The sequence below is a fragment of the Terrapene carolina genome, unplaced genomic scaffold (genome assembly GCF_002925995.2).
Source record: "Terrapene carolina triunguis isolate 2854851 unplaced genomic scaffold, T_m_triunguis-2.0 Scaffold34021, whole genome shotgun sequence".
Classification (NCBI taxonomy): Eukaryota; Metazoa; Chordata; order Testudines; family Emydidae; genus Terrapene; species Terrapene triunguis.
Window position 1 is genome coordinate 1,142,032 of NW_020698372.1, and position 23,809 is coordinate 1,165,840.

General features: G+C 44.1%; 2 protein-coding genes across 3 annotated transcripts in view; one reads left to right on the plus strand and one right to left on the minus strand.

Moving 5' to 3' along the window:
- LOC112117866 (FYVE and coiled-coil domain-containing protein 1) overlaps positions 1–23,809 on the plus strand; it is an 80,239-nt gene that overhangs the window by 50,976 nt on the left and 5,454 nt on the right. For both annotated transcript variants that reach the window (XM_026646043.1, XM_026646044.1), the window contains exon 15: positions 22,420–22,515. In XM_026646043.1, the coding sequence (XP_026501828.1) occupies positions 22,420–22,515 (96 nt within the window). The remainder of the gene's footprint in view (positions 1–22,419; positions 22,516–23,809) is intronic.
- LOC112117867 (C-X-C chemokine receptor type 6) lies at positions 479–1,510 on the minus strand. The gene has a single exon (XM_024215967.1). It carries the CDS (start codon positions 1,508–1,510, stop codon positions 479–481), a length of 1,032 nt encoding a protein of 343 aa, XP_024071735.1.

Sequence of the window (23,809 nt, forward strand, 5' to 3'; positions counted from 1 at the left end):
CACAATGGGAAGATTGAGCATTTAAACAAATTACATTTTAATATAAAAAGTCAGGTTAGAAGTCACAACAAACTACAACTTTTCTCTTAGCCTCTTTAAAACAAAGCTCTTAAATGTCTTTTCTGCTTACAAACATCCCTCCTGGGAGGCTAACTTGTGCAGAGGGCCGATACACTAGCTTTCCATCGCTGCAACCCTGAGTTCAAACCCAGCCTTAGATCACACATGAAAGAGTTTGATGATCTCATCCTTAACCCTTTATGTATGCCCATCATAAAACTATTGCAGAGTTTCACCCAGTTACCAGTCTTTGCTCAGGAATAGCAGGAGTGCTACAATGTCAGGACTGAGATGCATTGAATGTGTTGAGAAGCTTACACAGAGCCTGCTTGTACTATATCAGTCTAATGTGACTGTTACATAAGCCCTTTCAGGAATGTGAGTACAATTAACAAAGCTGAGACCCTCTCTGCGGTTTTTATAATGGATACATGCTTGTTGCTTCTACATTGGGTGAGGCAGTACAAGTTTTCGAGCCCTCCTCTTCAGTGGTTTGCCATTGCTTCACGATACCTTGGCGCTTAACACATCTGATGTTCTTAATGATTTTCTGGAAGTTCTTCCTGAACTTCACCCCAATAAAGAAATACAGAATGGGGTTGAGACAGCCATGGAGATAAGCAATTGCTTCTGTTATGACCACCGCAGAGTCGAAATTGTAGTCCAGGTTGAATTCCACATGTATATTGCGTATGAGTATCAATAAATTGTAGGGTAACTGAGTAAGAATGAACACCACTACTATAGAAAATATTATTTTTAAGGATTTGTGCTTTTGGAAACTCCTGGCATGAAGTAAAGTTTTGATAATTATTGAGTAGCAGATAATCATGGTTAGCATGGGGATAAAGAATCCAAGGGTCATTTGGAGTACTTTAAAAACCAACTCTATGAGATGTGAAGGGTATATTGCATGACAGACTGACTTATCGTAGTTCGATTGTCTACTGTATTTAAATTGTGGCATTGCAAATGCTAGTGAAATCACCCAAACTAAAATGCAGATGACTTTCCCCCAAACCATTCTTTTGGCTTGACACATGTGGGCTTTTGTGGCTTGGGCAATAGCAATAAACCTGTCAATAGTTATACAAGTGAGCGTTAACATTGAAGTGTACAGATTCAAAGTGTACAGGCCCCGTATAATTTTACACATCAAGGAGCCAAAAATCCACTCGTGAGCAGCAGAATATGCCCAGAATGGCAAGGTGGAAAGGAAAAGCAAGTCTGCTGTAGCCAAGCTCACTAAAAATACATCCGTCAATGTCTTCAGTTTCTCACAGAAAATGTATATGATAAGGACCAAAGAATTTCCTATCAGCCCAAAGGCAAAAGCTAATGCATACATACAGGGCAGAAAGATTTTGCTGGCCTTGAGAAAATGTTCATTTTCATTGTCATCGTTGCACGTGAGGTTAAGGTCTGGGTAATAACATTCTGGAAGCTCCATGTAGTCTTCTTTTTAAAGGCTACCTGTAATCACACACATCCGAAATTATTTTCTCAACAAGTAAAACAATTATTATAACATATCTAGAGGACAGGGACAATGTTAATCTAAAAGCAAAGAAATAATTGTTGTGGTGAAAACCAACATATATTTATTGGTCTGATAGAAATCACATTATCTTTGTGGTGTGGTATAATCTGAACACTGTTTGCTCCAGACAGAACAGCTGTTGAACCTGCATGTCCTGAAAGTAGATGCATCATTTTTAGCACAGATTTACACTGACTGGGACTGAGAGGTTTAATATTTCAAATGCCTCAAATTTTAGAGTAGTTTGGATCAGGACTTTGGTGTAGGCCAGGGGTCGGCAACGTTTGGCACGCAGCTCGCCAGGGTAAGCACCCTAGTGGGCCGTCCCAGTTTATTTACCTGCTGACGTGGCAGGTTCAGCCAATCGCGGCCCCCACTGGCCGCGGTTCGCTGTCCTAGGCCAATGGAGGCGGCCGGAAGCGGCGCGGGCGAGGGATGTGCTGGCCGCGGCTTCCCACCGCCCCCATTGGCCCAGGACGACGAACCGCGGCCAGTGGGGGCCACGATCGGCCGAACCTGCCGCGTCAGCAGGTAAATAAACTGGCCCGGCCCGCTAGGGTGCTTACCCTGGCGAGCCGCGTGCCAAACGTTGCTGACCCCTGGTGTAGGCCCTTCTCTAAAATTAGGGTTTGAGTCCTACTGTGTTTGATGATGACATACCTCAGCACAAGAGTGTCAACCCCTGTTAGAAAGTGTCACTCAGATCCCCCTTCCTCCCCAACACTGATTGTGACAACAGACTGTTCCATCTTGAATTCAGGGAAAGAAAACCCCTTTCATCTACCATTTGAGCTTTGATGGGGGACATCTCTTCCTTATCCTGATTTTAATGTATAGTTTTCAACCATATCCACAGTTTTCACATAAATGGCCACTTGTCCATCAAATCCCAGCTACACCCATGCTATAGGTATCACTAGAGCCCTGCAAATCCACGGATATTTGCTTTATATCCGTGGGTATCTGCATCCGCAGATGCGGATAGCCGCAGATGATTTTTGCGGATGGTGAGTCGGATGTGGATACAATATTGTATCCGCGCAGGGCTCTGGTAATCACTTCTTCCAGAGCTGGTTAGATTGTGAGCTCTACAAGGCAGGCGGCCTGTCTTGCTATGTGTGTGGACATGGCATGCTGTGGCCACAACCAGGACACAAATAATAATAACAAATAAATCCCAACAGATTCCCAAATAAACTCTGCTGCTATTTTTCATGGGATCATATTATTAATTTGTGAATATTCAGATGTTTGCAAATTCTTACGGTTTAAGAGGTTTTAACGTGAATATTTTTTCACCCCAGAACTGCATTTTTCATTATTTGCCATTTGTTTTTCCCCTGCTCAAAAGTTTTAAGCGTCCATTTAGAAAGCAGAAACAATAGCGTCTAGTTTTGGTGACCCATCACACAGCACAAACAGTAGAACTATTCACAAAGTGAGATCCTACTCCACATGACTAAGAATAGAAGAATCTGGCCCCCACTGAGAGTAATATTCAGTGTGAATTTAGCTCTCTTCTCTGTTCATGAAACATTTGTGACTGATTTTCTGCAAATGTATTCATTATTCACACTAGAAAGTTTTGGCCAAACAATTTGCAGCCTATGGTGTTTGTAAACAGTGCAGGTCAATTATTCCTGCCATGTGATTGGTCACTTGACATTGTTTCTTCTTCCTGAGTGGATGACTAAAACTTTTTCAAGTCAATTGTAAAGCCATTGTCAGATGCTCTCTTGAAACTCAAATGGCAGATTTCAATGAGAATACTCATGCAGCAAAGTATTTCTAAATATAAGTTAACATAAGATTAGCAGAATTCAACCTGGAATGATTTGATCTTCTGGATTGGTTCAAAGACATCTATTATTTAAATAATAACATACAAAGCATATGATTAACTGGTGCTACCCATAAGCTTTGGATGTGTGTTGAGGCCAGAAAGCAAAGTCAAAAAGGCCTTCAGCCATTAGAGAAGTGTGGGGAATCCTTGTGTGACTTCTTGAAGAGTTATTGGATTTTTATACAATGATTTCTGTTATCCTTTCAAATTATGTATTTTTTAAATTTAATAATAACCCCCCCTCATAAAAGAGTTGTTACATATCCAGATATATTGGGACAATGGGGAGAGGGATGATAATCAGCAAAATAAAATCATGGCCAACAAAACCATGACAAATATATATTGAAACAAACTGATAAGCCTTATTTCAGGCACAGTTGATGATCCAGTTGATGTTTCAATACTCTCTCAGGGAAGAAAGTTTTTTTTTTCCTGTGAGCTGAAGGAAAATAATGTATACATATTCAATGATATAATGTGACAACATAACGTATTGTAGGTAGCCACATTACAAATATTACAGTACCCTAATGTGGCTAAGGAAAGTGTCTCATTTGAAAACAACAAGGAGTCTGGTGGCACCTTAAAGACTAACAGATTTATTGGGGCATAAGCTTTCGTGGGTAAAAACCTCACTTCTAAGGCTTATCAGTTTGTTTCAATATATATTTGTCATGGTTTTGTTGGCCATGATTTTATTTTGCTGATTATCATTCAGAAGAAGTGAGGTTTTTACCCACGAAAGCTTATGCCCCAATAAATCTGTTAGTCTTTAAGGTACCACCAGACTCCTTGTTGTTTTTGTAAATACAGACTAACACGGCTACCCTCTCATTTGAAAGGTATTTTTCAAGTGAAATGTCTCTGCTTTTTGAAGGCTCAGAGCATTATTTTTAAGTTAAAGAATTTCTTTCTATACATGCCACAAGATAGAACATTGATCCTCTTTATAGCCTAAAATATTTAATGTCTAAAAACTCTTTTCTGCAATTAAGCTGTGTTTTTCTAAATTCTGATGACTTTGTGTTTTTTGGATAGGATAGTCAAAAGCGCTCAGCACTGGCACAGTTCTGCTCCCATCTAAGTCAATGGGAGTTTTACTAGTGATTTAAGAGGAAGAAGAGTTGCACCAAATTTTGAAACACACACACACACATATATATGAGTGTGTGTTTCAAAATCTGGTCTTAATAATAAAATAAAAATATGAATTAGGGCATAATTTCTCTATACACTTGGCAGATCTTGGCTCAAATTATTCTTGCTTCCCTCCATGTGCTGGATCCCCATTGACATCTGTAATCTGCACATATAGGGAGAACAGAATATTGGAGAAGAGATTTTAAGAAGATCTGAGAATTGCATTTGGCCTTTAGAAGGGCCATAAGTTCATGCATTTCCTAGTTAGTTAGTTTTACTGAGGAGTATGACTCATGATTCTGCATATAAATTGGATAATTAACATCATCAACCAGATAAGAAAGGATTAACTGAGGTAATCAATGGTGACCTTTAAATAATTTTTTTAAAATTGGTGATTTTGACTTTTGTAATGTCGAAAGAAGACCCGAAAGTCCCCTCTGCCCTTTCTGGCTCTTGTTCTCTGAAAGAAAAAAGACACTCTTCTTTCTGCTTATTTTTACCCAGGGAGAACCCAGAATGCCTCTGGCAACTACAAAAAAGAGCCCATGCCTGAGAATATGCTGATCTGACAAAACCAAACATTCACCTTGGGGCTGAGATCAAGAATGGAAAATTTCAGGCCCAAATCACTTTTTCCGAGGAACTTATGAGCTACTGAGAAAGGGAGGTGAAAAAAAGAAACCCACTTTGTAATCTTAACTAATGTGTTTCCCACCTGCTGGTGATGTAATATTAAATTATTAAAGGTGGATGTTTTAAAAGTTAATACTTCATGATCATTACAGAAGAGAACAATTCCTGAAATATTTCAAAATATTTCCAACCTATTCTATTGAAGAAGTGATAGAAGTATATATAAACCATGAAGACTAGCTGTTATTGAAATGAAAAATACTAGGCCAGATCCTCGACTGGTATAAATTGGCGTAACTCCTCTGAAGTCAGAAGAGCTATCATGTTTAATACCAACTGACGATCTGGCCCATTCAACCCACTAAAACTCAGACAAGTCAGTGGTTCTTTCTTTTCCCATGTGGTGGCAACTTGTAAAAGGAAAAAGGATAAATAACTTGATTATTGAAAAGAAAGTTATGATTTATTCTTGATATATTTTCACAAATATATATGATATAATTTTAATCAATAGCTCTTATGTTGCATACTTTTAAAAAAATAGTACTTTTTACTCAATTAAGCTGTTATCCCCAATGCACATAGTCTCAAATATTGGAACTGCTACCTTTCATCAGACCATTGATCCAGCTGTACCAATAAAAAAAAAAAAAAGTGATCCTGGCAGTAACCATCCTGGCAAGTGTAACCTCTATTCTTAGTGAGATAATGAAAGAAATATTAAGGGGGCAGTGGGGAGTTATTGAAACTCTTGAGGATAATGGAACTATCCAGGAGCACTGTAGGTTTATAAATGAATGTGATTGTTTTTTGGGACAGATTTACAAAAGTACTGCATGAAGCAGATGTGATATATTTGGATTTTAAAAGTCTGGAAGCTTACTTAAAACTTGAATTCAAATTGGCTTGGATAGGAACAAATGATATGGACTGAAAATGATTGAAATACTGTAAGCTTTAAGTAGTGATCAATGGCAGTGTAGTCCTCGGGGAGCAACGGAGGGATCTGGTACATATTAATGAACTGGAAAAGGGAAGAAAAAATGCAGGGCCAGATCATATCACTCTGTTCTGTGCATGGAATAGACTTTCTGTGCATGGATCTCACTTCTCCTATCAAGAAAACAGGGTAAGTCATCTCCATTACCTCCACTTCTCACCACCATCTGGGACCCCTTGAAAATCCATGAAGGGGGAAGTCTAATAGGTCTTTTTGATCTCTAACTTCTATTTTTCTAGTCCGCTATCCTGCCTCAGCAAAAGAAGTGGGGTGGAGGGAACCATAATACACCTGGCCAGTTGCTCAGTTCCTCCCTAGCAGGGATCCAGGAACAATAACACCGTCCAGCTATTTAAATAATTCTTACCCTGAAACAGAAAATGCTCAATGATTTTTCTGGTCAGGAATACTCTCAGCTCAGTTGACCCTTTGGCATATAGGGGTGTAATTTTCACCCACTGATACCAGTGATGGATTAGCTGTATCCTTAAAGTATATACCCCCTGTGGTCTGACCCCCATCCCTGTGATTCTAGGGCAGGGCAACTTTAAACTAAGGGGTGAATCACTGCATCGGCATATTTTCTGGGTGCCTTGGCCACACAGTCTGGTTGGTCATTCTCATCCACTTCCTGAGATGTGCTGATCACTACATGTTTCCCAGCAGAGTGAGACTAAATTGTGCCTCATTCAGCATGGAAAAAAACCCCAACAAAACAAAAACAAAAAAATCCACCACCTGTTATGTGATCGATTTAAATACATATTTCCAATAAACATGATTATTTGCCCCCATTATAAAGACCAAAATGACTCAACAGGGCTTTTTCTAGTACCCTGTTATTTCTGTGGCTTTAAAATCTCTCTCTCAAGCATAGTCATTACTACCAGGGGCTTTTGAGATCTGAGCTATTACTGTGGTCATTATGATCGGATGAAGGTGTTTAGAAAGATGTTATTAAAAACGCCTCCATCAAACATCTGTATCCAAAACATTTGTTTGATTCAAAGTGTTATTTAAAAAAACAACATTAGAATATATTTAAAAGGGATAACAAAGTTGAAATATTTTACACAGATTTGAAAGAACCTATCTGTTCTGATAGAATTTCCATTTTAGAGCTAGGGGATGCCTCCAGAAGTAATAGAATCTTTCAAACCAGTGGGTTTTTAAGAGACGTAAGATAGCCTATATTTTGTTCTACCCTCCATATATTTTCCTCTTCCAATTTGAAGTAAGAGAAAATAGTCACTTACTGGAAGACGCTGTATGGTGGTGGAGAGTGTTGTCACCTACGTTTCAAAGGAAGTCTGAAGACGGCAATGACTCTACATATTTATCGTTTTATCCGTCTGCGATGTTTCCTGTTGGTGTTCTGGGGTTTTTTGTGTTGTTTTTTTTTACACCAAAAATAGCAGTTTATGACACTCTTGTTGAAATTACATTTTTATCTCCAAGTAGATCTTTCTCAGGTAAATGATATGGCCTAAAGTTGACTATACAATACATCTAAAAAGACTTGCTGAAAATATCTGACCTTCCAGGCCACAAATGCAAGTTCCACTGAAGATCAGGGATTCTTGCATATTGAATTTTTTTTTTAATCATTTGCAGGACGGTTTCTCCCATTTCTTCCAGTTACTAGTTTCCACCATCTGTACATAGTTCATGACAGTTAATCATAAGTACACAATATTCCAAATTTCATCTGTGTTGGTTAGTTTTGAGTGGACATGCAGATCACATAGGAGTGTTCTTGTTCTTTAGTTGGAACATTTAGATACTATGTTGATGCACGCTACAACTGGTTAAAAAAATGTTTTCCAATTTTTCATCAAAATTCAGCTGGGGAAGGAGAGGGGAAGACACATAATTTTCAATTAAATCTTCTGTGATAATTTCATCCCATTTTTTGACCGTTTCTAATGGGCACTATAGAAAATGCTACAATAGTGTTATGCAGGAAGTTGCTAATGACAGCAAATGAGTCTTTGATCCTGAAACCGTCACAGACCTTGTTAGTCAATGGGTATGCCAAGCCCTCCTTCAGGCCCAGTGGAAGGAACCATTAAGCCTCCTTTATGTAATAAAGACAGCTGAAAACAGTGGAAGAGCTGCCCAAGGTACATGGCAGGACAGCAATAAGCCATGTGGGCTAAGGAGTTTACCTAACTGTAAAGACAGGAACTAGACGTTTGAGTTTGCAGTCTTTCTTGGAGAAGGCTGAGAGAATCAGATATGAGAAGGACTCTGAGAGGAAGCAGATCAATGGAGCCTCTTGCGGCACATTCAGGGCCGGTGTAACCACTAGGTGAACTAGGCGGCCACCTAGGGCACCAAGATTTGGGGGCGCCAAAAAGCGGTGCCCAAAATTTTTTTTTACACTCTTGCTTAGGGGCAGGTACCTGTCAGTCTCCAGCGGCCAGCAGCCGCTTCACCTTGGAGTCTCCCCCGCTTCCCCAGGCGCCACTCCTCCTCTCAGGCTCCCCGGCCGCGGCCACCCAAGATCACGCAGGCGGGGGGCGCCACCGCGGAGGAGCCGCAAGGGGCCAGGTTTGGCTGGGGCCCTGCACCTGCCGTCCGACAGCAGCGGGAACCGGGTGCCGCTCGGTGGGAGCCGGGCGGCCCGAGCCCAGGGTGGCGGCAGCCTCCACAGCAGCAGGGGCAGGCAGGGAGCATAGCCCGCCATGGGGCAGGAGAGGCCACGCTGCTGCTGCTGCTGTTTCCCAGCCCTGCTGTGTGGCGCAGGAAAAGGACGGCTATATTGTGTACAATCTTCATAAATAAACAAGGTTCTACCAAGAGTATACCTGACTTGTGTCACAGTTCAATGTGAGCCATACCTTTGACCTCCCTCTCCACCCCCAGGTACAATTTCAAGTGATAGTCCCAGCAACTACACTTCTTTCAGGGTGGAATCCCATGATTCAACCCACTTCCAGACTTTTCAGCAGCCTTGTTTGCCTATTATGTTTCCTTAGCAGGACCAACTGGGTTTGGTACCTGTTTGAGACCTCCCTTCAGGAGATGAGATCAGTATGAAAATACAGTGTGACTCAGAACAGCTGCCTCAAAACAAAGCATTATTTATTTATCCATAGGAACATAGCAACCAGAGAAAAGGGGTTAAAACAACAAAAGACCTACATGCATATTGTATTCTTCTTTGAGTAGTGTCCCTATAGGTGCTCCACTGTAAGCGTCCGTTACGGGTGCTGTAGGTGTGTGTGTGTCCCCACACTGTCAATCAGAGAATTTAAATAACAATCCATCCCGCCTACACCTGCATGGCTCCTCTCCAGCTAGGAGACCAGCCAGCGTGTGCAGGCATTCCCTCCTCAGTTCCTTGTCAACCACCCTAGGCTAGAGCTGGAGCTAAGAACTGGCCATTCACGGATCATTAACTCCTTTAGTTTTGCAAATTTTTGCTTCTCTTGAAGCCTCTTTTCTTTTATTACTTATTTGTTTTAAGCTGGCAGTGCCAAGAAGAAAAAAAAAGGAGGAGAAAAAGGAAAGAAGAAAATACTAGAAAAGGTTTGCCTCCTGCAAACCTAGTGGGGAGACCCCCCTAGACAAGGGTATGCCTGGCTCCCCAGGCTTCAAAAAGTGTCTTAGCTGCAAAGATTCCATCCCAGTAAGAGATGGACATGCACAGTGTATTCGCTGCCTCAGGGAAAGTACAATCCACAAAAGTGTGATTGGTGCCAGCGGTTAAAACCAAAGTCCAGGAAGGACAGAGAGTTAAGGCAAAAACTCCTGCTCATGGACTCAGCCCTGCAACCCCTGGAGTCCCGGTGTGAGAATTATCACCGCAACCTTCTATGTTGAAAGCAGGTGATCCCAAAGAGATGAGCCACTCACTAAAGACCTCTACGAAAAGTCTGTGAGTCCCTCTAGCGAGCCCAGATCGAGCCGGAAACAATCTGTGGCTCCTTCAGTATCTTTGGTACTGATGGCGCCAAAGCTGCCTAGAGTCGGTACCCAGTGCACGCATGGTATCAAGCCAACAAAGCCAGTCAGCCGCCCAAACACCTGATGCTCACGGGCAAGGAGTTCCGGTACAGTAGGGGCGTGAGAAACATAGAAGTTCCACCCCGGGGAAGGCTACATTGACTAGGTGGTCGGCACCGGCACCAACCTCAGTGCGCTTGGCACCAATGGACCCCTCGGCACTGACAGCTATTGGCACTGATACCAGTACCACCTGCACCGACAGACTACAGGTGCGCATCAGATCTCTCAGTCTCTGATGCATCGGTCTTGCCCCTTCTCGTTACCGGGGCTCCAGAACCAAGCTCACCGGGAGTAGTGGACACAATGGCATCCCTATGCCATGCCCCGCCTCTCTCCTCTTCAGACTCTGGGAGTGAGAGGACTTGGGTTCTGCTTGTTCTGCCCACCATACAGGTCGCAATCTCACCATGGGCACCAAGCATACTAGCTCGGCCCTCAACCTCCATGGTTTGGGCAGCCATAGTTTCAGCTGCCAGCACACTACCCACAATGGCCGTACTGGGACCTCTGGAAAAACCCAGTGGCAACAAGCCTTACAGCCCCCTGGCGAGGTATATCGGCAGGCAAGGAGGCACCTTCCTTCACCAGCACCTTCAAAGGTGTCGGACCCTCCTGAGCTATTGGGGGAAGGAATGGAAACAAAAGCAGAAAAAGGGGATGTTTCTCCAGCTCATCACCTACTGAGGCGGTGATTTCCCCCCCCCCCCCCCCCCCGTTGGCAGATGACTTTAAATCATTCCAGGACCTAGCCCAAAGAGTCGCTGAAGCCCAGCAAGTGCAGCTGCATGAAGTAACTGAACCCCATTGTAAACTGGTGGGCATTCTCCACTCTTCGACCTCTAACAAATTGGCCCTCCCAGTTAACAAGGTGCTCCTAGACCCTGCTAGGGTCATATGGCAGACCCCTGCGTCTGTCCCGCCAACATGCAAATGGGTGGACAAAAAGTACTATGTGCCAGTAAAGGGCACAGAATTTTTGTTTTCCAACTGTCTCCAAATTCCATCATTGTGGATGCAGTTAATTCTAGGGGTCACCAGTGCCAACTTAAATCCAACTTAAATCCCTATGACCATGATGGGAAGTGCTGGGACGTGTTTGGCAGGACAGCCTATTCTTCAACCACCCTTCCGTTCCAGGTAGCAAATTACCAGGCCTTGTTGGCCAAGTGTGACTATCAGAACTATGCAAAGTTAAATTCCTTTATTGACCAACTCCCAGATGCTTACAAGGACCAGTTCATGGCCATCATTAATGAGGCCATGGACAGCTGGTGGCAAAAAAATCTCTCCAGTACACACTGGACACAGCAGCACACTCAGTTTCCACAGCTGTGGTTCTAGAAGGGCCTCTTGGCTCCATTTGTCTGGCTTCCCTAAGAAGGTCCAACCTACAGTAGAGGACCTCCCTTTTTGAGGGAATGAAGTTGTTCGCCGAGAAGACAGACGCGCCTCTTCACACTTTAAACGATTCTTGGGTGACTCTTCGGTCCCTGGGGATATACACACCGGCCTACAAGAGGAAATATAGCCCTCAGCCACAGTTCAAGCCCCAGTCATCACAGTAAACATCTCAATACCCATTGAAGAGATTGTATGAGCCGCAGAGAAAGAAATACAAATTCTCTAAGCATAAACAATCGGGGCCACAACAGTCTTCGTCTCAACTCTCAACTTCAAAGCGACAGTTTTGATGGGTTGCTTGAGGTGCTGGTAGAACACTCTTCTTGTCACCACATTCTGGGAAAGCCCACTCCTCCTTTCGGAGACCGCCTTTCTCCATTCCACAGCACCTGGGAACAGATAACCTCCAACAAGTGGGTGCTGGAAATCATCTGGAGTTGATATGCCATCCACTTCTCCTCCCTTCCACCTCCCAAACACCCTTCCCCATCCCTCTTCAGGAACCCTTTTCATGAAAATCTACTATGTTACACCAAGGAGATGGTTCACCTCTTAAGAGCTATAGATCCTGTGCCCATACATTTCAGGGGCAAAGGTTTTAACTCTTGTTACTTCCTGATACCGAAGAAAATTGGAGGCTGGAGACCCACACTGGACCTCAGAAAGCTCAACAGATATGTGAAAACACAGAAATTAAAGATGGTCACCCTATCAACGATCATCCCGACTTTAGAAGAAGAAGCCTGATTCTCAGCCCTCAACCTGCAAGATGCTTTTACATCTCCATCATATCGAGGCACAGGTGTTACCTCAGATTCACACTGGGCCAGGACCACTACCAGTACAGAATACTCCATTTTGGCATCTCATTGGCCCCCACGGTATTCTCTACAGTCCTTTTGGTAGTGGTGGCCCACTTATACTCTCAAGATATCATGATTTTTCCTTACCTGGACGATTGCCTTCTCAGGGCATGATCCTTCATGGAGGCCCAACGAGACACTCAAGCCACACATCATCTGTTTTTGAGTCTGAACCTACAGATCAACGAACAAAAATGGACCTCAACACCAGTTCAAAGGCTAGAGTTCATAGGCGCCAACCTCGACTCTATTCAGGCAAGGACACTCCTGCCACATTACGGATTTCTCAGTCTCTCATTGTTGATAGAGACAGTACAATCCAGCCCTCAAATCTTGGCTAGTCGTTGCCTTCAACTTCTGGGGCACATGGCCATGGGTACTTCAGTCATTGCTTATGCCAGGTTACACATGAGATGCCTCCAAGCATGATTTGGTTCAGTGTACAGACCAAACAGACAATAAAAAGAAGCTCCTATCGGTGCCTTCTAGAGTCAAACAATCCTTAGATTGGTGGAAGGACCCAGTGAATGTTTGCACGGGGATCCCATTTGCTTAGTCTTCCCCATCCCTTCCCCTGACCACTGACGCAGCCCTCATGGGTTGGGGAGCTCATCTCAATGGTTGCACAGTGCAGGGCAAATAGTCTCCATCAGAGACATGCCTCCACATCAACCTGCTTGAGCTCTGAGCAGTACGAAATGCATGCGCTCACTTCCTCCTGCTGATCAAAGACACACATACGAAGGTCATGATGGACAACGTGGCCTGCATGTACTATATAAACTGGCAGGGAGGCGCCAAGTCTCATTTCCTGTGCACAGAAGCATGGAAATTATGGAACTGGTGCATCTCCCACAATGTCCTAATATCAGCAGCCTATCTACCCGGAGTACACAACACCATAGCCGACAGTCTCAGCCGCAAATTCCCATTCAACCACGAATGGGAAATAGAGCTGACGACTCTACATGACATATTCTGGCAATGGAGGACACAGGTAATAGACTTATTTGTTACTTACCAGAAAAAGAAATGTCTGCGGTACTGCTCCAGAGCAGGGATTGTACGTCACTCCAAGGGAGACGTTCTCCTCCTTCCTTGGGACAAGGGCTTTCCTTACGCCTTTCCCTGTTCCCTCTATTGCTGAAGGTCCTGCTGAAGATAAAAAGAGAAAAAGCAAGCAGCATTCTGATTGCCCCCACCTGACCCAGACAGACGTGCCCCCACCTGGCCCAGACAGATGTGGTACCCAGTCACAGATGGCTTTATGTCCACCGATGACCCTGCCAATCACACCCTACCTCCTGTCACAGAATGAGGGTCACACCTCCACCCGAGTCTCCAGGTTCTGCATCTCAAAGCCTGGCTTCTTCATGTGTTCCAGCACATAGCAGCATCTTGTTCTGAGAAGGTACAAGAAGTACTATTGCACAGTAGAAAGGATGGTACTCGTCACACATAACTACAGAAATGGAAGAGATTCCAGATATGGTGCCAGCCCATGGGTGTCACCTCGATTCAGCCAACCTACTGGTGGTCCTTGACTACCTGTTATCCTTAAAGAAGTTGGGTATCTCTGTTAGCTCGCTGAAGGTTCACTTGGCATCAATCACAACCTTCCACCAGCAGGTGGAAGGCTATTCAATCTTCTCCCACCCAACTATGAAGAGGCTCCTTAAAGAAAACCTCTTCCCACAACCCAGGGCTTCCACTACGCAACTCAACCTACTGTTAAAGGGCCTAACTAGACCACTATTTGAAACCTTGGCCACTTGTTTGTTAATTTGCTTTTCCATGAAGATGGCATTCCTCATTGCCATTACCTCTGCCAGAAGGATAGGGGATATAGCTGCCTTGATGGCACATTCCCCATTTACTGTGTTCTTCCCTGGCAAGGTCACACTCAGACCACATCCAGAGTTCACTCCAAAAGTGACTTCTACATTTCACATGAATCAACTTATTCAGCTCCCAACATTTTATCCAAAACTTCATATGGATAATTGAGAGGTCATCCTCCATATGCTAGATGTGAGAAGAGACTTTTATTTGGACAGGACAGAGTTCTTTAGAAAATCTCCAAGACACTTCCTCTCCATTGTGGATAGATCGAAGGGTGCAGCGATCTCAGCTCAGTGACTCTCCCAGTGGACCTCTGGCTGTATTAAACTCTGCTATCAATTGTGGGGGGTAACCTCCCCATCCTCAATACACATGCATTCCACGAGGTCAGTTTCCTTGTCGATTGCCTTTTCCAACCTAGGTGGGCATCTGCACATAACTTTGCAGCTCACTATGTCATACTGGGGGATTCGGCTTCAGACGCCCAATTCGGGGCCTCAGTACTGTCATCTATATCAGACACGACTCTGAAGTTCCAGCCTCCAGCAGTGGGAGCTGCTCGGGAGTCACCTACAGTGAAGCACTCACAGGGACACTACTCAAAGAAGTTACTCACCTTGTGCAGTAATGATGGTTCTTCAAGATGTGTGTCCCTATGGATGCTCCATGACCCACCCACCTCCCCTCTGTTTCAGAGTTCCACTATTGACTCTGCCGTAGAGAAGGAACTGAGGTGGGAATGCCTGCGCATGCCGGCTGGGCTCCTGGCTGGAGGGGAGCCATGCATGTGCAGGTGGGATGGTCTACTATTGAAATTCTCTGATCGACAGAACGGAGGCGCGCACAGACTTACAGTGGAGCACCAATAAGGATACTTACAGTGGAGCACTCATAGGGACAGATATCTAAAAGAACCATCATTACTGCACAAGGTGAGTAACTTCTTTCCTAAAGCTTAGCATTTCCCTTGAGGTAGGTAGGTCCCACTTATCCCACGTACCCCCCTGCTTCAGGTTTCCAGCTACTTATGTACAGACCCTGCCCCTCTTTCTTTGCTTCTGGGGATGCTCTTTTAACAGTTCTCAAGTTCTTTAAGATTTTCTTCCCCTCTCCGAAACTGAGAGATTGCTATGCTCTTCTAGAGACCAGACTTCAAAGGCTTTGACCGCTGTACTGTCAGTTGAGCACCAGTAATCAGGCTATCTAAACCACTCGACTTTGAGTCTGCAAATTTGGAAAAATCACTTAAGACTGTTTGAACCCCTCATTAACCTTTGGCAAGCAACACCCTAACCATCTAACAGAGTCCCGTAATATTCATAAAAATAATACAGGTATCTCTCACCTTCACAAATTGTTTCATCAATTTCTCCTCCTAATGGAAACAGTTTTACAAGGCCCCAAATATTGACTAACACTCAGACAAAAAGGGGCAACAATAGATTGATGAATACACATAAATCTTAGAGTCAGGTTTCTGGTACAAATAGTTGCATTTTGAAGCTCAAATACTCTTTTCATTAATACCAAGTGTAACAGTCAGATCTCGTTCACATTAGATAAAACGGTGTATATATTTGAAGGTACAGCAAAAAAAGCAGAAAACAAAAATTTTTAAACAATAACTGCTTAATGGGACATCCGTGGAAAGATCGTTCAAGCTAATTTATCAAATTAGCTACATGAATAGGCCAATTAACCCGATTCAAACCAGGTCTGAAACCTGCTTGCTATCTAACAGCCAAAGATCTCTCTCCCTGAGATCGCGTGTGTGGGGGTGTGCTTCCCCTGGGAGGAAATATTTCCCCACACCGCTGTTGGCCCTATTTCATGTATGAGGTACTATGCCTCTGGGATTGCTTAGGGAACCCATTCCTGTGTGACTTGTGATAAATCCTTTTACAAGTGGAAAACACACTATTAACAATATCAAAACATCTACTGTTCTATCAAAAACAAAGGGCAATTCACCACTCTGCACAGTTTCAGTCACTGTCTAGCTAAATCATGTTTGTAATCTGTTTTCTCCTTTGACTCGTGAATCACATTTCCACAAATCACCTTTGATCATCTACTCTAAGAAGCATCTCAGCAAAAACAGCATGGAAATTGCTGACTGCTCAATGTTATCTGCTATAGTCTAGTGACGTTGCTACTGTCTGCCCTCCATCAGGGTTTCAGGGTTAGAGGGCAGCTTTGAAATCTGCCAGCATCTCCGTAGGAAACCCACGCACAAGGACTGCTGAGGAGATGTTCTGAATCTGTATATTCCCCAACTACCCTGGCCTCACCATTCTCTGGCCAGTGACAAATGCTTTTTAGGCTGTGCTGTCCCCCTGAAGCGGGGGGTTTGTCATCAACACAATCTGCCCCTCCCCCCACAGCAAATGTTCTGTCTCAGGGGCTTTATTCATGGGAACAAACTGACTTCTGGCCTAGGCAGGATTTAACCCTGCACCTTCAAAACACAGTTCAGAGCCTGAGTTCAGACTAGAACCCCAAAGTTGCTTATTTGAAACTCTTCACTGCTTCTCTGAACCTCCAGTACACAGTATTTGGTTGGAAATGAAGCTTGAACGGGCTTTGTTCCTCCTTCAAATCCCTCCTTAAAACTTTCCTTTGCCATGGTGCCTACAAAAAACTTATTTTCGCAGCTGATATGCTGAGACTACTGGCTATCAAGCTGACTAGGATTGTGTCTTTGTTTCTTTGTGCTTCCCCATCTGCCTGTATCCACTCGTTGTCTCTTGTCTTATACTTTGATTGTAAACTCTTTGGGGCAGGAACCATTTTTTGTTCTGTGTCTGTACAGCACCTAGCACAATGGTGTCCTGGTCCAAGACTTGAGCTCCCAGGCACTGCCACATACAAATAATAACTAATAATTGAGGCCCTACTTCATTTGTGATATTGCAGAAATGGTGGATTCCGCAATATTAGGCTTCCACTGAAATTTTTATTTTAATTAGCTTACTTTGCACAGTCCACAATTTTGCATATATTTTGAGTATGCAGTTAGTACTGCACTAACATTCAAAGCCTATAAAATGTAAAAAGCTTAAGTGACTGGACTTGATTTCTACAGCAGTTGTGTTATAGGGTGACCAGATGTCCCGATTTTATAGGGACAGTCCTGATTTTTGGGTCTTTTTCTTATATAGGCTCCTATTACCCCCCACCCCCGTTCTGATTTTTCACATTTGCTGTCTGGTCACCCTATTGTGTTAAGACTTTTAGTCTTCTGAATTTTATATTGTACCAGTCAGGTTTTTTTTTTTTTTTAAATGAGTGTAATATAGTTACTGCATAATGTCTGGTTATCAAAAAAATTAACATAATACTTGAGTGTTTATATTGTTCCAGCCAGGGATGCCAGAATGGGGGGGCCATGGCCCTCCCACTCTCTGGTCAGGTGGAGGGTCTGCGGCTCCCTGGCCTGGCTCTGGCTTTTGGCTTGGCCAGGGGCAGGACCTCAGGGGGAAGAGAAGAGGCAAGGGAGGGGCCATGGAGGGAGCAGGGTACCCTGCACTCCCCCACTTTTGGGATGGCTTCGCCACCTCTGCTAGCAAATTTTTCTTAAACAAATAGGTCTACTCTGGCTTTTCCAAATTAACGCTATTAATAAAGGTCCATTATTACTTTCCCGTGATTTTCTATGTTTTGTCCACAACTCAGCCGCAATTATTTGAAGATCATACCACTATTCAAGTAGGGCCTTACTAATAATAATCATGTCAGGTAAATTCTCTTTGGACAAGAAATTCAACAAGAAATTCTGTGAGTTCGACTGGGAGTATTTCATAGCTTCTTCTTCCAGATGGAAGCTCAGATGTTTGTGAAAATGGAAAATGATGGGGGGGGGGGGAGTTAGACAAGCAAGTTTTATTCAACTTTGGCTTCTGAAATTAGCAAAAACTCAGTTGTTTCCTGTTTTGTTCAACTGGGGCACTAAAATGCTATCATAATATTTCTAGTTTAATTTCAGGGACGGTTGTGAAAAATATTTTCCATTCTTTAGTTTTTTATTCTTATTAGTCATGTCACTTGATCCATTCTGCTTTTAAAAGAAAGAAAAGCAAAACAATCTGAACACTCTTATATGGCTGAGAACGAGTTATGTGCATCATGAAAACGGTAGGAACAACCTTGCTCAATGAGCGATGGACTGCCACCTAGTGAGGTTAGATAAATATACAGAATTATGTTCTGTAAATTAATGGAACACCACTGACCTCTATAGGCCACATTCTTCACTGGTATAACTCTGGTGTTCTCAATGGAGTGCTACCAGCGATGAATTTGGACCATTGACTTCAGTGGAGTAGCATCACAGTAAATGAGGTGAGAAGTTGACCAATGAGTGACAAATATAGTGGGAAAGGTGTCAAGTCAGGTGTAAGCTGTCAGAAAATGAGTAAACATGACATAGTGTACCTGGCACTGATTTGATGCTCAGTGGGTGGGCAGAATTAGTTGCACTTACCAGTTAAATTGCATAGCAAGTTGAGGAGAGGGCCAAGTGAGACAATGTACAAGGCCAGCAGCCACAAATAGCAAGGACCTCAACGGAATATTAAAAAGTGTGTGTTTGGTCAGGGGATGGAACATGCCGTCACATGTTGCCCCCGTGGTTTAATTTATAGTCCAAGGGGCCAGTAAAGAGTGTGGGATTAATGGATTCATTAGGGAACTTTAATCCCATGGCACAAATCCTGACAGCAGAGTCTGAGCCACTTATAGCAAAGCCAGAAGAATGATTTTTGCTGTGGCAAATTGTTTAAGGATGTCTATGCTGTATAACTAGAAGTAACGGGAGGAGCCTGAGCAAAGGAAAATTTAGGCTGAGTAAAATGGAAGATAGCCCAGAAGGAGGTGGTGGAAGCCACATTCCTTGATCTCATTAAAACTAGACTGGGCAAAGTATTATAGAATATATTGTAGGGAAAAGTGTTACATTGGCTGAGAGCTGGACTAGCTGACCTAATAGATCTTTTCCATCTCTAATTTACTTAGCCACAGCTTTGGAGGGGGCAGCAGTAGGCCAAGGAACTACAGGAAAAGATGAATCATAATTCTACAGATGACAAGCCATTATGAGTTAATGTAACTTGCTTGTATAATGCATGTTGTTTGTAACACACTGGGGTGTCGGTGTGACCTACTGGTTGGAACAGGAGTCTGGGCTAGTGATTGGAGCAGAATCAGAAAGCAGAACCAGAGGTGTGGTCAGGGGACAAGCCAGTGATCAGATCCAGGAATCAGGAGTTCTGAGGAAGGCAGGGACTAGGGCAGGAGCAGGGAGAGGCGCTGGTTAGAGCAAGGGCTGGTACAAGAAGCAGGTCTGGCACAGCTGCAGGCATGGAACGCATTGAGCAGACACTGTGCTGCTGTTGCTATCAGGCTTAAATAGGGATCTGTTGGCTCTTCTATCCAATCAGGGAGCACAGTCACTTAGTGATGGTTCATTGGGCCCAACCAAGCTCATTGGGTTGCTAGGCGACCGTGCAAGGAGTCACCTGAGTTCCTGACAGTGTTGCCCCTCTAATGTTTAATCTGTAGTTAAGCTAAAAGCCTACTACCGCTTCCCGCTAATGGAGTTGCTTCTTTAAAGTGGTGGATGTCTGTGCATTGGTGAAGTTGACACATTCATACCCGCTGATGAACTGTGGTGGGGTTTGTTGCACTTAGCTGCTTTTTCTGCACTGCTGCTAGCCTTAACCCCATCATCCCCCTTATCGTAAAGTTCTATAGAATTTCATAGAAAATGAACTTTTCTATAGCTGTTTGGAACTGCTCTATAGAATGTATTGGAGAATGAAATCCTTGCTATACAGTTCTGTAGGATGGTTCAGAAAACCATAAAGAGAGATCATGCTCTATTACATTTTTAGGTTTTTGAAGGAATTTCTATCGAACCCTGTTAGTTTCCTACATATTAAAATCTACAGGACTGTCCCATAAAAATGGCAGCATAACTGGCTCCATTGGCACGTTACTGTTGGCTCCTGTAACACCTCTGATGGGGGCAATACTTCCCTTACTGCACCACTTTTTCAACAAACTATGAGGTCTTCCACTCCACTCACTGTAGCATGTAATGGAGAGACGCATATGGGGGGTTGATTCTATGATAATTTGATGTTCAATATATTCCTGTTCCTGGTCCACCCATTATTTCCAATAGGTGCAGAAGATTTAACTTCTTATCATGAAGATACGTCCTGTAAATGTATTCCAAGGTGGAGCAGCATTTTGAGTGACATCATCAGAATAATGAAGCATTTATAGAACACTTTGTGGGCTAGATCAAGTATAAATTTACCTCACTGTGCCAGGCTAGACCCACGTGCTGGAGAGGGAAATCAGACCACATTGCTGCTGTCTGCCCTCCGTCAAGGGTTCAGGGTTAGAGAGCGGCTTTGAAATCTGCCAGCAGCTCTGCAGGAAACCCATGCACAAAGGCTGCTGAAGGGATCCACTGAATCTGTGTATTCCCCAACGGCCCTGGACTCACCTACTCTCTGGACAATGGCAACCACTTTTGAGGCTGTGCTGGCCCCCTGAATTGGGGAGTTTGTCGTCACCACAATGTTCTCACCCTTCTGCAGACTTTGTATCTCAGGTGCTTTATTCATGGAAACAAGCTGACTTCTGGCCTCAGCAGGATTTAACCCTGCACCTTCAAAGCACAGTACACATAGACTTATGTATATTAGGGTTGCCAACTTTCTAATCGCTCAAAACCTAACACCCTAGTCCTGCGCCTTCCCCGAGGCCCCGCCCTCGTTCACTACATTCCCCCACCCTCGATGGTTCACTCTCCCCCACCCTCACTCACTTTCATTGGGCTGGGGCAGGGGGTTGGGGTGCTGGAGCAGGTGAGGGCTCTTATCTGGGGGTGTGGGTTCCGGGGTGGGGCCAGAAATGAGGGTTTCAGGGTGTGGGAGGGGGTTCTGGGATGGGGCAGGAAGTTGGGATGCGGGAGGGGATGAGGGCTCCGGCTGAGGGTGCAGGCTCTGGGATGGGGTTGGGGATGAGGGGCTTGGGGTGCAGGAGAGGGTCTCCAGGCTGGGTGTGGGGCAGGGGAGACAAGAGGCTCTGCACCTGACCGGCAGGTACCACCTCCCCAGTTCCCACTGGCCAATGGGAGTGTGGAGCCGATGCTTGGGGCAGGAGCCAGCGCGCAGAGCCCCGGGGGCCCCCCGCCTAGGAGCCGGACCTGCTGGTTGCTTCCGGGGCACAGCGCGGTGCCAGGACAGGTAGGGACTAGCCTGCCTTAGATCCGCAGCACCGCCGATTGAACTTTTAACAGCCCGGTTGGTGGTGCTGACCGGAGCCGCCAGGGTCCCTTTTCAACTGGGTTTTCCTGTCGAAAACCGGACACCCGCTCACCCTAATGTGTATACTGGTAAATGCCGTGTCTTCCACTAAATATCTAAGTATCTTGGAGACCTTGTCCGCTTTGTTGTTATGCTCAGTCTTGTTTAGGGGTGTGCAGACAATGGGCTGGATTCTGTCACCCAACTGTAACTTGATTGATTTCAGTGAAATCATATCTAGGTGCACATTACCATAAGTGAGAGAAGAATCTGGCCTGTTCAATATAGTTCATCATTTTACCCCTCACTGTGGATTTTCTCACTCTTACTGAGGGGAAGCAGGCCTTGGAAGTAAGGGATAGTTTTGGGACAAGGTTTGAGCTTGATTCCTGGATCTGTCCAGACTTCCTGGCAAGTCACTTCAATCTGTCTGTGCCTCAGTTTCCCATTCCTAAAAATGGAGCTAGGCAAAGGGTAGGAGAAAGGAATAATTGCTATCTTCTCTATTTACTCTTTGGGGCAGGAAATGTCCCTTACTGTATGTATGTACAGTGGCTAGCACAATGGGGCTGCAGTCTTGATCAAGGCCTCTAGGTGGTGCTGTGTTATAGTAGTTAAGATAATCAAGTTTGGCCCACAGTAAATGAAATGAGCCCACTGCTGGAGGCATGTGTGCAAGGGGTACTACGGTGATTACTTTTCTCTGCATTGTGCTGTTTCAGAGAATATTTAATAAGTTTTTTTCCTTCTTGCCACAGAAACAGCACATATAATTCTTCGACCTTGGATGACTCAGAAGAATTGCAAGTGGCCCAAGATGCTGAGATATGTTTGCTGAAGTCAGGAGAACTGATGTAAGCAGAACAGCTTCATTACTGCCTGGTTTAAAGAATAACTGCCAAATCGGCATCTTGGATATCATCTTGGTCAACTCTCATTGACCTCAGGGGGAGCAGTCCGTATGCATCTGAGGGCAGGACTTGGCCCTAAGAACAGCATCATGGGGATATACCTCAGTTAAATAGTGGGTGTGGGGGTGATAAGGAGAGAATCAGCTTGCCCTCCTGCCTGCCTATTCGTTTGGGGCCAGGAAAATCTTCCCTCCCACTACTGCTAGAGTTCAGCGGGGACTGAGACCTGTAAACAGAAATTGGAGAGAGGCTTTTAGCACTTCGATACCTGGAGGAAGACATTTCTCAATGCTCAGTTAATCTTCTGTATTTGGTGAGCCTTTGGGGGAGCGGCTTATTTCCCATCAGCCACCTCTACCCAAAATGATTCTGGCATATCTACTGCTGTCTATGGCTTCTGTCCTGATGAATACGTATATGCCACAATAGGAGTAAATCTTCAAAAAAGCCCCAACCCAGCCTGCACTTGTGTGCCCACAATCCCCTGCACACACACGACTCGAGGGCTAACATTTACACACAATGGCAATAGAGTGTGTCACTTGCACAGCAGCTAATAGAATTGATATGCACAAAACCCATCATTCTTATCCCCACCCGTAGATGCCCCTTTTTGAAAATTTGGCTCAGCTGTGAGAAAGGTTTATACTTTGACTACAAGAAGGTGATTTGGTCTGTGCTGGGATTTCGTTGTGGTCTTTCTGAGAGCCCAAGCAATGGCAGCTGTAACAAAATACACACCCAAACAACAGATTGAGGGGTGGGGGAAAGAAATGTCATTAGCTACTTAAACTCTGTCAGACGACCCTTAATTTTAGTAGTTGTTTCACCTTAGGTAAGAACTAACATTATGAATAAAGCTAAACATTTCTCCTTGGTCTGGGAACAGTAGTTATCATTAAAACTCAGCATTTGCCAACGGATGGCTGAGATACCACAGTGATCCCCATACTGAGAGTTGGAAATAACTATGGGAATTGTGTGGTATCTGCTGGCAAGTGCTGATTTTTGATGGTGGACAATGAATTTATTACAGTGTATCATAATACCAGAGATCACGGTTAGCTCTTTGCTTAGATGATTTCTCTTGATTCTAAATAATGATATATCAGACCAACTCCAATGGAAATACTGTGGACTTGATCCTCCTCAGCTGGTTAATTGGTGAGGCTTCATTGAAGACCATGAGCTGAGGATCTAATTATATAGATGTGAAATATATCACTATAGAGAGGCA